Source organism: Dendropsophus ebraccatus, chromosome 8 (assembly GCF_027789765.1).
Source record: "Dendropsophus ebraccatus isolate aDenEbr1 chromosome 8, aDenEbr1.pat, whole genome shotgun sequence".
Lineage (NCBI taxonomy): Eukaryota > Metazoa > Chordata > Amphibia > Anura > Hylidae > Dendropsophus > Dendropsophus ebraccatus.
In genome coordinates, this window is record NC_091461.1 from 40822585 (window position 1) to 40837536 (window position 14952).

The 14952-nt window shown below is 41.9% G+C and overlaps 1 protein-coding gene across 3 annotated transcripts in view; it reads right to left on the reverse strand.

Moving 5' to 3' along the window:
- SH3PXD2A (SH3 and PX domains 2A) overlaps positions 1 to 14952 on the reverse strand; it is a 219620-nt gene that overhangs the window by 113196 nt on the left and 91472 nt on the right. For all 3 annotated transcript variants that reach the window (XM_069980239.1, XM_069980238.1, XM_069980240.1), the window contains 2 exons: positions 876 to 952; positions 696 to 787 (listed from right to left, as the gene is read on the reverse strand). In XM_069980239.1, the coding sequence (XP_069836340.1) occupies positions 696 to 787; positions 876 to 952 (169 nt within the window). The remainder of the gene's footprint in view (positions 1 to 695; positions 788 to 875; positions 953 to 14952) is intronic.

Here is a 14952-nt window from a genome sequence, read left to right on the forward strand (position 1 = left end):
TTGCAAACCAGACAGACCCTCTCCTCTATCTGTAATATGATAACTAAAAGCCTTAATATACATTGTTCATATATAAATCAGAATTAAAACAATGTATATGTGTCCTCTTATCCACATTCGTAATTTGTGATCTCGTCATGGTCCCAAAACACAAATTACAGACACATAATAAATGACTCCTCTCATTTCACCTAGAGCTTTGCTTTTATGGAAGCTTCTGGCCTCAATACCTCCCCCAGGCCTAATAACCATGATGCATTGATACACCGTAACTGCTGGTATCTCATTTTTGGGCACCATTTTTATTGATCATGACAGAAGCACATTCTCCCTCGTCCATTAGAGTCTACTGTCTAATAAAAGGTATACATATTACTTAAATGAAATGATTATTGCTCTATTAAAGTTATTATTATGGATTTGGAATAAAATTATATAAAGTCAATGGATAAAAAGATACACTAGGAATTCTGCTGATCTGTTACTAGGCACGTCCATTGGAGCAGATGGAGCCAGCACTCTCTTCAGCGGCTCCATAAACATTGAATGGAGTGGCGGCGCGAGTGCTGACCTGCAGCTCCATACCAAACAAGTAAATAAGGTCAATACCCCTTTAATGTTGTTACATTCACCAATATGACGTGTTAAAGCATAAAATAAAACAAAAAATGCACTAAAAGAAAATCTCTACTTACTCCTTTGGTGGATCTAGATCTTCAGGCCGAGCTTCAAAGAACCTTAAGACCTCCTCACAACGTGATATATGTGTCGGTAATTTGACAAGAGCCTGCACAGAAAGTAAAACCCATAATGCTGTAGTAACATAAGTAAGGTAAAGTATGTTTAGTATTGTAATATGAGTGACTTGTTCTTACCCTGCAATACTCATCAATAGGCTTCAGTCTTTTCACAGCGACATCACGTATATGGCTCCTCCGGAACAATATTTTACCTAACAGAACAAAAGAAATTATTACTGCTGCAATATCAAATAAAACAAGTAAAACGGCCTAGTTACAATGACCTGTATATCACCAATATATATTGTACAGCTCTACATCAGGTTTTGTCCCCCTATAGGGACTCATGATCTAAATTCCCCATGCTAGACACACACACCTGGGGTCATTTCATAAGAAGCTAAGGAAAAGTATTGGAAAAGTAGTGATTTGTAACCGTTTGGCAGTGAACGGGTTAAGACCAACCATCATTATATTTACGGGTGAATGGTGGAGTACACGTAAAAAACTGTAGTCATAAGTATTGAGATAAGTATTGATATTTTTTTATTTAATTTATTATCCTAAACCTGATACTATATGTTGGAGCCAAAAGCAACTGAGTAGGCAAAATATTTATATAAGTAAAACATTAGATTTATCATTTCTACCCACTGAGTAGTAAATAGACATTACAAAGATTCCATTCAAAAAGATCACATGCTGCTTGCACTGAAAAGTGCCAAGTTTTTTTTTAAAACTAGTCCTAACCTTGCTAACGTGAACTTAGGTGCATGATGGTGTCCAACAATATCCATCTATACCGACACTGGGACCACTGTGCATTTATATGAAAATCATTTGTCCAACTGGCAAACACTGTTCAGAGTTGAATTAAAGCCACCTATGAAACCTATGGTTTTGTAATCCTCAATTCAAAGTAGTCTCTAGCTATGTCATTTCATACAAGTAATATTTCTTTAGCACACTATGCATTTTAACTTTATTCTGCCAAGGGTCAACATTGGTATGCACGAGAAGGAAGAAAGCTGTCTCTCTACTGCCACCTGTTAGAGGTAACTACCTTGTAGGCCGATGTCTGACCTATAGAAGAGCATTGAAGATGACTATTATGGTAGTGGGGTTCTGCGCTCAATAGTTTTTAGGTATGGAAATAGAGGTAAAAGTAACCTCCAAGGGGGCTGACCCAGGAAAGAAGAATTCTACTTACTCATGACTGAAGGCCCTATTCCACGGAACGATTATCGTTCATAAACTCGCTCCAATGACCGCTCGTTAACGCTTCGTGGAATTGGTGTAAATGAGCGAACGACAAAGGCGAAATCGTTATACTGTCGTTCAAAATAGTTTTTCAGCATGTTGAAAAAAAGTCATTGGTCTTTGAAAGATAATTCGATAATCGGTTCGTAAAATTAGAAATCTTTCAGTCGTTCGTAAAAAGGTTTAAAAAAAGTAGGTGTGTCGTATGGTCATGATCACCCCGGCGAACGTTTTAAATGACCATGTAACGACCGCAAAATAATCGTTACACTAAATCGTTTAGTGATCGTTAACGAGCGGTTGTTGGAGCGAGTTTATGAACAATAATCGTTCTGTGGAATAGGGGTATAAGGGTCTTTTCAGATTGCACAATTTGTTGGCTGCAAGGCTCGCAATTAGCAAGATCGGCATTCGTTTGCAGTGCCTTTACACGGCAGGACAAATCAAGGGGCCGGGGCTGCACGATCGATCCTTGTATTGTTTGTGCATCCAGGGAAACTGACAGCACATATGAGTATATATCTGTGCTGTCAGTTTAAAGATCACAAGCAGCTGTGTATACTTACATTCGCACTGCTTTTGATCCAGGATCCAGGTCTCTCATTCTCCGGCTGTATCTTCAGGACCCACCCCTTCTGTCTGTCAATCATTCTGCAGGATGGTAGACCTGGATCATAGATACACTGCTGCTTGTGATCTTTAAACTGACAGCACAGATACATACAGGACCCTGAATACGCTCCCATCTTCTAAGTCATTTACAATCTACAGTCTCTCTTTCTCACTGTTATATATAAGGGCTTGCTTTATCCATATTAGTTATCTGCTTATTTTCCTTTAAATCTTTTTTTTTTTCTCATTTTGGGATGACATTTTAGGGGACTCAGAAGCAATTACCAGTTTCCCATATAATTTTGGTCTCAACATACAATGGTCGTCCTGGAACCAATTAATATCGTATGTTGAGGGACTGCTGTATATATAGGGGAATTTGGAAGTTGTTGGGATTCTTCTAAAATTTTCACGTAACATTTACATGAGAAGACCCTGTAGTTCCTATGGATGCTGAGTAACACCACTTCATTTATAAGTACTTGGAACTTTTTTGTACCCCTCCATTTTTTTTCCTGATCATTCAGTTAATTCCATACGGCCCAGTCTAATGCATGGGCTGCCTCTATAGCATGTACTTTACTGCTGTGCCATATACACTTAAATATAAAAAGTAGGAGAATTTGGCTCATGCTTTGCAGACATATTTGTCATGGAAAGTGTCATTAGTAAACTAGTGACAACCAGTGCTTTAGAATTTCCTAGGGCACATAGGAAAATTATTGCACAAGGGAATAAAACTTTGCACCAGTTAAGAGTTGGCAGAATTTCGGATTTGACCTAAAGACACTCATTCTGCAATTTCTAGAAGGACTGTATGAAAAAAGACCCAAAGCGATCACACCCTCAAAATGTGATGATGTCACTCTTGAGTTCTTTCCATACAACTTCATGTCATAGCTGTATGTAGCGTTTAAAGAGTTTCGCTTTGAGGACTGAAATATTAAAGTACCTACAATCTGGCACCCCCCCAACCACTTTTACCTTCAGATAGTTGCTTTTAATCCAAGATTTGTCCTCGGGTCCATTTGGCAGGTGATGTAGTTATTGTCCTAAAAAACAACTTTTAAACTTGCAGCGATGTGTCAAATTGATGTGTATGTCATAGGCCTGCACCGCCTCTTTGTCTCTCCTCCCCACCCTCTTCACCATTAGGAACACCCCTAGAAGGATTTCTCCTATTCATCACCTGTCTGAACACTGCACAGGTAACTATCCAGCACATGTGCAGTGTTCCGACAGGTGAGGATTAGGAGAAATCCTTCCTGGGGCATTACTACTGGTGAAGAGGGTGAGGAGGAGAGACAGAAAGGTGGTGCAGGCCTATGGCATGGGTACTCTAGGCCCCACCAATTTGATACCGGATTGCAAGTTTAAAAGTTGTTTTTTAGGACAATAACTGCATCACTTGCCGAACGGACCCCTTGGACAGGTCTTAGATTAAAATCAGCTATCTGAAGGTACAGGCGGTGGGGCTTAGATTGTGGGTAAATAGTCTCTTTAAGGAGTAAGGAATATAACTTACCATATCAAAGAACATTGGTTAATATTAAAGAATTCATCCTAATGTTATGTGATCCAATGTCTATTGCTGATGCATTGTTTATTTCTGATTACATTGGACTGCATTATAACAGAGTTCATCCTGATTGGGTGGAATAAACCTGGGTGGATTGCAACCTTACTTTTATGACATTAATTTGATGCCATCATAAACGTGTAATAAATGTAAACCTTGCTCTGCAGTTTACTACAAGCATTCACTATTAGTTTCCCTAATAAATAATCTATCTAGACAACATTTGGCAGCCATTGGCCTTACTCCAGTTGATTTGCTTAAGATCCGTGTCACAATAACAGATGACTGATTGTGACATAAGGCCTCGATCCAAGAGTATAAAAAACTGCTGAGGTCTTAAAACCATAAGAACTGTCAATGTGCTGTATTGAGGTTCATAAATAACATCACTATGGTGCACAGATTATCTGTTCTCGGGCTGCTCAGAGAAGACCTCATTGTTTGGTAAAAGGGATATTTCGGCCACAAACAGCACTGGTTCCCACTGGTTATTTGATAAAAGTTAGATAGGTAAGGGGGGGGGAGATATGACTGCTAGGACCCCCATAATCACTAGAGAAGGGGAACCTGTGTGCTGGATTCAGAGCAGCAGTATACAAGCTCAAGCACTGTGTCATTCATTCTCCTCCTAGACCCATTCTAGCACTTAGTGAGTGTCCTGGTTGGACCCCTATCAAACAAGAATTTTTTTTTTTTACTTATTCATTGGCCAGACGATCACTGATTATGACTGGAATACCTCTTTAAATCTGAGATACCCATGAATAAATGGCGCCTTTTCTAGAAAATAAAAAAAAGACCTCTTTCTAACTTCGGAAACCCACTTTAACACTTATAATGCACAGTGTCTAGTCTTGTCTTACTAAAATACACATGATGATGACCTCACCACAAACCTTGAGTTAAGTCATGTGGCCACCACCATCCACTTCTGAGTATACAGTGCTCATTGAGGATCCGGCACTCCTTATGTCATTGTGATACTGGCATCTTTCAGCGTTTCTCCCTCAAGCTGTATCTGAGAACTAAATGGTCTATTTTTGCTTCTTATACAGAGAGAAACATCTGCTACGCTCAGGTCAAGGGTGGGAAATCTTGGGAGACATCATGAGATATATGAGATAACTAAAGCCAAACAATATATGTGCAAGCACGTTTTCCGACAATTAATGGCTGCCCAGTCCAGAAACATTTTATAATGTTTTAACCTAAAACAGAGCAATTTGTCTGTCTAAATGTTCTATGAATAAAGCCCCTATTACACGGGGCGATCTTCGGGAGCAAGCGAGCGCCAACCTGTCAGGTCAGCGCTCGCTTGCTCCACGTTCCTCGATTACGCGCTCCAACAGTGAGCGGGTAATTCAGGAGCGAATAATTTGGCCACAGGGAGCTGCAGGGGGGCTCCCTGGATGATCTTTGGATCGTATGGGGAGCCCAAAGGAAATAGCGGCGGTGAGCTGCCGCCGCTCCTGATTACGCAGAGCGACGGCAGCAGGTCGTTGCTATCAAGGTCGTTTATCTTTCAACATGTTGAAAGGCAACGAAAGATAATTATCAGCAACATCGTGCATGTTGGCTGATCATCGCCTTTTATTACACAAAGCGATTATTGCCCGTAATGGCCAATAATTGCCCAAATAAGGTCGATAATTCTATGTGTATTAGGGCCTTTACAGTCTTTGTATCCTTGACATATAAGGCTCTATAATAAAGGAGTATTCTGGCCCCTGTATGAAAATATATATATACTGCTGATCGAGGGGGAAGTCGCTATGTCCATTCCCTTCTTCTTTTTATCTTCCTTCTTCTAAGATGAGCGTTGGGGAGCAGGACCAATCACTGGCTGAGTGAGGAGGTAGATCCTGCTCCCCAGAGCTCACCAACAATCAGTATGTATGCCCTGTCTTACTTAGGCCATTCACGGAACGGCCGGTCTCTGAAAAGATTGTAACGGCCGGATGATCTTTTCGGCCACAGAGTTCTGATGCGAGCGCATCCATGTGCACCCGCATCAGAACTCCGTTACAGCACACTACGGAGCAAGCGGCCGGAGCCGCTCGTTCCATAGAGTGCACTGACATGGTTTTCTGTGGCCGCTATTCAATGAATAAAGGCCTAAGAAAACTGACATGTCAGTTGTTTGCGGCACCGTGAGAGATCCTGGCTGGAGCGTATACTATGTGTATACACTCCACCCGGGATTTCTAGGCAGCAATGGATGTATATTTCTGTATAAATCTGTATAAATTTTACGAAAATATATGTTGTGTGAACATAGCCTTATACAATAAGTAAATTACTATATACTGGAAGAACCCTATTCATCCTGCCAGGTATCACATGGACAAAGGACTTAATATTCAATATTGTTTATGTTTAATGAAGCAACACATTAGAGGTGAGAATTCTTTTTGAACCAGGCACCCTCCAATATTTGTCTGTTGTCTTACATCCATTACCCAATTGAGTTTTTGTCCACAATGCTCTAACAGAGCTCAGCATGTATAAAATGTATTCGTCATCCAATTCTATTGCTCTGAACTTGTGAGCTGTGAATAAGGCCTGGAGGGTAAACCGCCCACTGCTGAGCACTTACACAATGGGATCTACTTTTAGAAGTGTCTGCTGTCAGGAATAAATAGGATCCAGAATTGCATTCCAAGAAAGGTTAACAAGAGGTAAATTACTGGGTCACTTCATTAGGTTTAAGAACAGAGATGCCCCAAGATAAGCTGGCAGGATTTCTGTGCACAGTGACCTGGAAAAGGGACCAGTATATGGATTCCAGTGATGCTGGACTCTGGGAAAAAATCTGTCCATGCAGTGGATCATCAAAGAAAGCTTTTAACGGCTTCTGGTCCTTGCTGATAACAGTATCTTCCCATCATATAGTCACATCTCTAGTCTTTATGATGGGTTCATGTAGTATCTTGGTCAGTATGTGGTCCTTTCTTTGGTCAGAATTTGTAACCAAAACAAGGTATAAAACCAGCACAGAGAAAAGTATAATGGAAACTCCTTCTGTGTTTTGGACCCACTACTGGTTTTGCTAATATACTGACCAAAATGCTACACGTGAACCCAGCCTTCAATTGCTTATACGTGAAATCTACAAATTTACAGTCCCTCAAACAGAGTTATTCTTCTGCATAAATAGCTCCGGGAAAGCTTCTAGCGTATACAGTATATTGTAAAAATAGCTTTATCTAACTAACTAACCTAAAAACAGAAAATCCAGAGGTTAAAAATGATCTTTTTGGTTTTCTAGACACAGATTACAACGGTAAGCAAATAATAATAATAATTTTTTTATTTATATAGCGGCAACAGATTCCGCAGCACTTTACAAATGTTCTGCCAACATAACTAAAAACTACTTTGACAGAATTGTTCACTTTATTGACAGCTTTCAACATATTCCCCTTAAAGGGCTTGTTCACTAACCTTTGGTGGCACCCTGTAACAAGTGTTCAATTTCTATGCCGGACCACCAAAGAGGAAACAGCATTACACAGTTCTTATTGCTATGAATTACTATTGGGTCCTCCAGACATATGCTGTTTATATTTTTTGTAGCTGTACCACTCATTGGCTACATTGAAACCCAACTATTACTTCAGAATAGAAAATATGTTTTATAAACCAGACATCCTTCACCAATACCACAATCTACAACAGTCCATCCATTTTTACTTATTACTTTGGTGTTAGGCAGACCATTTGGACTGAACTGAGTTTATAACAGCATTTAGAGATATGCTTTACAGCAGGGGTACTCAACAATTTTTAGTGAAGGTCCACTTACCGGGGTCTATTGTCAGGTGAAGGTCCGAGCTGAACATCAGTACGAAACGTGTTTTGTTACTTTTCACAAGCATTGTTTAACTATTTACATACAGAATTGATGCTAATTAGTGTGAAAACTGGCATTTTTTCTCTCTCACCAGCCCTTTCAAATTAGGTACAAAGGGGGTGACTTCCCTAGTAGTATATAGCCCCCCTGTTGCTCCCTCCTGAAGTATTTAGCCCCCCTGTGCGCTCCCCCCTGTAGTATATAGCCCCCTTGTGTGCTCTTCCCCTCCCATATAGCCCCCCTGTATGCTCTTCCACTCCCATATAGCCCCCCTGTGCGCTCTTCCCCTCCCATATAGCCCCCCTGTAGTATATAGCCCCCCTGTGTGCTCTCCCCCTTCCATATAGCTCCCCCTGTAGTATACAGCCCCCCGTGTGCTCTCCCCTCCCATATAGCCCCCCTGTATTATATAGCCCCCCTGTGTGCTCTCCCCTGTAGTATATAGCCCCATGTGTGCTCTCCCCCTGTAGTATATAGATCCCCCTCCCATATAGCCCCCTTGTAGTATAAAGCCCCTGTGTGCTCTCCCCCTCCCATATAGCCCCCCTGTAGTATATAGCCCCCTGTGTGCTCTCCCCCTGTAATATATAGCCCCCCTGTGTGCTCTCCCCCTCCCATATAGCCCCCTTGTAGTATAAAGCCCCTGTGTGCTCTCCCCCTACCATATAGCCCCCCTGTAGTATATAGCCCCCTCGTGCTCTCCCCCCTGTACTCTCCCCCTCCCATATAGCCCCCCTGTATTATATTGCCCCCCTGTGTGCTCTCCCCCTGTAGTATATAACCCCCCTGTAACACACAGGGCTCTCCCCCTGTACTCTCCCCCTGTAGTATACAGCTCCCCGGTGTGCTCTCCCCCTCCTATATAGCCCCCCTGTATTATATAGCCCCCCTGTGTGCTCTACCCCTCCCATATAGCCCCCCCCTGTGTTATATAGCCCCCCTGTGTGCTCTCCCCCTGTAATATATAGCCCCCCTGTGTGCTCTACCCCTCCCATATAGCCCCTCTGTAGTATATAGCCCCCCTGTGTGCTCTCCCCCTATAGATGGCCCCCTTGTACATGTCACCTGGACAAAAAATTCCACCTCCTGGGGAATCCCCGGGACGTCCCCAGAGAGCGCGTATCAGCCGGGGGCTTGCCAGACACTGCCCCCCGCCCCACAGGCGTACTGAAATCTAAGGACAGTACGCCTATGGGGGGGGGGACAGTGCGGTGGGGACACATGGGGGCCGTCCCGGTACAGCGGGACATTATTGTCCCGCTGGATCCGGGTGGTTGGGAGGTCCGGGGTCCGGACAGCTGGCCTCCGCGGTCCGGGTTTGGACTGCGGTCCGCCAGTTGAGGACCCCTGCTTTACAGCAAGCCCTATTGACAAGGGCAACATTTACATAAATGGCAAAGGAGGGCTCTGCGACCTCTGTGACATAACTTATTCAAGGGGGTAGCAGAGCTGTGGCCTTTACCTATTGTCTTTTCTATCATTTGGTGTCACTTTTTACTGTAATGCTGTACAGATGACTTTCCAGCAGCCTCCTCCTTATTACCAGGATCAGGAAGTCTTAGTTTTAGGCTTTTAGTGGTGACCAAAAATTCTTTAAAAAATAGGTATGATATAAAAACTTCATGGGCCATTTTTGGATGACACATTTCCTTTGAAGGGTCACAAGAAGAGCTATGAGAAAAAGATACCGATGTGCAGCCCAGCGTGGGGCTCATGGCCCCGTTGACTTGAATGGGCGGGAGGTAGTCCATTTCCTGGATGTAAACTCCTTCTGTGCAGGTCTCAAAAGTGTCGTCTTATGAACTTTTTAGTCCTGCACAAAAGAAATATACGTCCAGGAAATAGACAGAAAGTAGTCACAAAAATGACTATTTCCTGCCCATTCAAGTCAACAGGGCCAACAGCCCCCTTCCAGGCTGCACATCGGGATTATTCCAGCATCCTCTTGTCATAGATTACGGACGTCAGCCACACATATAAAGGGTGATAAGGCCACACATATAAGCCATATACTTATTATCTATAGCTGTACAGAAGCAATCCACATTTATAAATTCTGCTACAGATCATGAAAGAACCTTATTGAACACTAGCCCATAGGTTTAGCTCTGCCTGAAGCCATGAAAACTGAGTTCTAAGTGTACCTAGGAGAAAGTATACAAGCAAACTAGGCTATGTAAAAATAAACCCTAACTTGGCCACACAAGAACTTTCCGAAAAAGGTGGAGAATGAATTATCTACTTGAAGCTAGTGGCTATAACTCATCTTGTTTACAATTGCAATTGTGGATATCCTAGGCTAATAAATTCAGAGGTGGTTAGATGAAAACCTGAGGTCTCAGCCTTCAGAAATGGCCCCATGCCATTGGCTTGAACTTCGAAAGTATATATAAAAAAAAAAAGAAATACTCGCTGGGATGTTAAGATTTTCGGTGTCTCTCCAAAATAAATATGCCCTGACAAAATAGACACACAGCGTGCATCATATTTAATACTTGCTTGCGTCAGCTGGAGATAGGTTTTTGACCGCTATACGAGGGGCATCCAGTAATAATGTCCGTCTTCTCTTTTAACTAGAAGGTTTTCAAAAGACACTCTGTGAGCCTGTCATCTACTAAAGAGAGTGCCTTCATTTGCTGCGGGTTAAAATGGCTTGTATGATGTTCCAAGGAAATCATTCCCAAGAGGAAATCTCTGAGAAACTCTTCATAATTACAAGGTCCAACTGAGGACAACGATAACAACTTCATAAAAACTAATGCAAAAGAAGTGACTTGTGGACGGGAAGCTGCTAAGAAATAACACTTATTATATAAAGGTTGCAGATTTTGAGAACATTTATTGTGCCATAAAACAAAAGGGGAAAATAAAGAATATGGAAGGTTTTCTTGTTGTTGTTTTAAATAAGAGTATTGTAAGGGTATGTTCACACTACAGAATCAGCACGGAAACACAAGTAAAGTTTGTGCTGCAGACTCCACTTGAAGTTCTGCCTGTCCCACTGATTCAATAGAATGTCTATCTGCCATCCGCCCAAAGAACTGACATGGATGGATAGCGGAGTGTGTGCATCCTATGAAGTGTATGGGGGCCTTCTAGATCTCCACTGTCAGATAATGTTGGTGGAAACAGTGTTCAGGCATGATGGATTTTTACTGCCCAGCCTCCTTGTTCTCTGTGATGTCTCACTGCCAGGGCTGTCTGGCTATGGTTTATCCCTCCCATGCCTATAGGGAACCTGTGTGTATGGGGAGGACGGGAGAGATAACAGTTGGCCACTTGTTAGGCCGACAGTTCATTGAAGATGTACAGGCACCTTTTCCCTCCCATGCCACCTGGCTGTCCAGGTCCCATTCACTTGAATGGAGATGCACTGCAGATCCCTGATATCATCTGTCAGCTGGACGTCGGGGGAACTATAAGTATGGCCAACAAAAACATAACGGGGACCTTTAAAGGAGAAGTCCAGTGAAAATTTTTATTAAAGTATTGTATCGCCCCCCCCAAAAAAAAAAATATACAAATCACCAATATACACTTATTACGAGAAATGCTTATAAAGTGCTTGTTTCCCTGCACTTACTACTGCATCAAGGCTTCATTTCCTGGATAACATTGTGATGTCACTTCCTGGATAACATGGTGATGTCACTTCCTGGATAACATGGTGATGTCACTTCCTGGATAACATGGTGATGTCACTTCCTGGATAAAAATGGTGATATCACTTCCTGGGTAAAATAGTGATGTCACTTCCTGGATAAAATGGTGATTTTACAACCCGACTCCCAGAGCTGTGCGGGCTGTGGCTGCTGGAGAGGATGATGGCAGAGGGATGCTCAGTGTCCCTCCAGTGCCCTGTGTCCCTCAGTGTCCCCCTGCCATCATCCTCTCCAGCAGCCACAGCCCGCACAGCTCTGGGAGTCAGGTTGTGACATCACCATTTTATCCAGGAAGTGACATCACCATGTTATCCAGGAAGTGAAGCCTTGATGCAGTAGTAAGTGCAGGGAAAGAAGCACTTTGCATTACCCGTAATAAGTGTATATTGGTGATTTGTACAACTTTTGAGGGGCAATATAATACTTTAATAAAAATTTTCGCCGGACTTCTCCTTTAAAGAGACTATATCTGATTAATTTCCTAAATGGATCCTGTTTCTCTGCAGGACTTAAAAACATAGTAGATATGAGGATGTTCCCATTCAGCTACAACAGAGATTGAAACACAACGTAGCAGCATAAACAATCATTACACAACAATTTAACCTTATATAATGAGATGTATAGACAAATGACCCAAATGTCAAACTGTATGGAACACAGAAGAGGGGGGGGTTCAAGTGTAAAACACATTGCAAAAATGTCAGTGAATTCAGGGTGACAGCAAAGGAACAAAGAGAATGAGTGATGGACTTTCCAGTAAGTAACAAATCCCAATTTGTCCAGTCCGGCTGTAGACTGAACATCAGAAGTCCATTATAATTGGCTGATTTACGGCTCTGCTGACCACAAGGAGCAGAGTGTTTCCCCAGGTCGTCTGTGGCTATAAATGCAGACATAGAGAAATCCAGACTAAATGCACCACTGTGCTCTCAACACCTCCTAAACTAACCAAGGAACCTGTCTTCAATGTGACATCAACAAGAACGTTGGCAAAAGAGGTTCTTTCCTGTGAAGACCCAAAGTCTCTCCAGTGTGGCACTGCAAACCCGACATGCCACACACAGCTTTATTATTCTGACCCATTTAAAAAATTATTACATTTTAAATAAATGGAACAACAATGTCAATGAATTTCTTTATATTTTATGACACCCAAGAAAATGTTATTCTACCTATAATTCCGTCATGCTGCTGGTGAAGGAGATACGACGGCCTTATGGAAATACACATTATTGAACTTTGTATCTACTTTGCTACATCTTCAAGAACTCTAAAAACCCTTCTAGACCACATGTACACATGTATATTATGGATCTATGTTGCAATATACATCAAGTTCACATTCTGGCAAGCAGAGGTTTCATCCTATATACAAATTTATACGAATCCGGGAAAAATGCTAAATGGAGGGGACAATAGTGTACAGTAGTTGAGAGCCAGAAGGGGTTAATGATCGCATTCCGATGAATCTTAGAATCAATTACTATTGTCAACATAAATGGCAGGAATAAGTAGGTCTATAGGGAAAGAAGAGTTGAAGAGTGAATCAGTTTGGGTAAAATGAAGACCATCAACAATCATCCATATAGAAAAATAGTATATGAATGAGGAGGCAAATATGTTACGTGAACATTTTGGAAAAATTTTGCAAATAGACAGTATAAGAAGTCCGAACACTCGTGGGATGGGTGCAGAAGGTTAAAGGAAAACTTAGATTTAGGTTCCAAACCAACATTGTTAGCTTTTAAGTCAGGAAGACACATGGTACCTTTCATTTATGCATCTGTGCTTCCATAACATGGAAAATGATTCTATTCTCCAGGGCAAAGTGTCAAAGAGACTGGGCAAAGTGTCAAAGAGACTTTCCCAATCTCATGAATTGCTGAGGGCTGCAATGCCTCCTCCCTCCCCCTTCCATTCCTGACCCTGCTTGGGACTCAGCTTCTCCCTGACTGTCAAACAAGCAGGGATTGGGATGGGAAAGGAAATGAGGAAGAGTTACAGCCCTCAGCAATTCAGCGGCTTGGGAAAGCTTTATTGACTCTTTGCAAAAGAGAATAGAACCATTTTTGTAGGTTCTGGAAGCACAGAATGATATTTGAATGGTACTATGTGTCTCATTGACCTAACAGCTATCTAACAGTGTCAGCAGTTTGGAACATGAATTGCAGCTGATAGATTCACTTTACGTATGCTCCACTTTTGTCCTTAGGGTTTGTCTAGGAAAATGTCTCTACAAAATAATATGGAAAACCACTTTGTGGTACTGATTCTTTCTTTACCTGCAAACCTTTAGAAAGCTGTATGTAGTATTTTCAAAGTAAAAGGGCTGACCAACGAACCCAGTCCTTCCATATATTGTATTACATGGGTGACCATTCAATTGAATGAGCGCCATGCGAAACCATATTTCACCAGCAGTGGCCGCTACAGAACAGCCACCATGGCTGATTGATGGGAGTTTCTGAAACCAGATGGGTAATGATCCGTCGGTTTCATTTCAAAGATGGGGTATTGTCACTGTAAGTTCATGACCAAAAAATGAATGCTCAAGGCTCAGCCCATATCTGCATCATAAGCAGATAAACTCCAGTACAGTCTGTCGGGCTCCATTGGTGATCATTGTGCCATATTATATTGTATATTAGCATTGTATACTGAAGCCAATATAAATAATTACTAATAATCATATGACAGTGATGAGGAAAGGAGTGCGTACTTGATGTTGCAAGTCAGCTTCCTATTTCCTATGGCAGACGTTATTTATTCCAAGCTTCTGCACAACTAACCGAAATACTAATGTTTTCAATTATAGGCCAGAAGACTAGAGATACCAGTCACGTATTTTATTACACACAGAGGTTTATTAAGCAGTCCCATGCCAGATACTTGCAGTTGTTTTCTGTCACATCCTCTCTATCCGATGTCAACAGTGACGACAGCGGGCAGCGTTCATAATCCCCCGTTCTGGAATCACTTGGTCTAGTAACCCTTTTATGTTGACGATATAGAACTACACTGGAAGTATCAATGATTACTGGGCATTACTGGTGGAACTGAAACATCAGCCCCACATCCTTTCCCAAGAAACCCAACACAGTGCCAGAACCACTATAATAAATGACAAGACTCTAGGGACCAGAAGTCCCGTATCCAGTTCTTTGCTGTAGTTCGTGGTTATAAAAGTATACAGTTGCAGAAAAAGTAAGTGAATCCTCTGGAATTACAGAGATTTCTGCACTG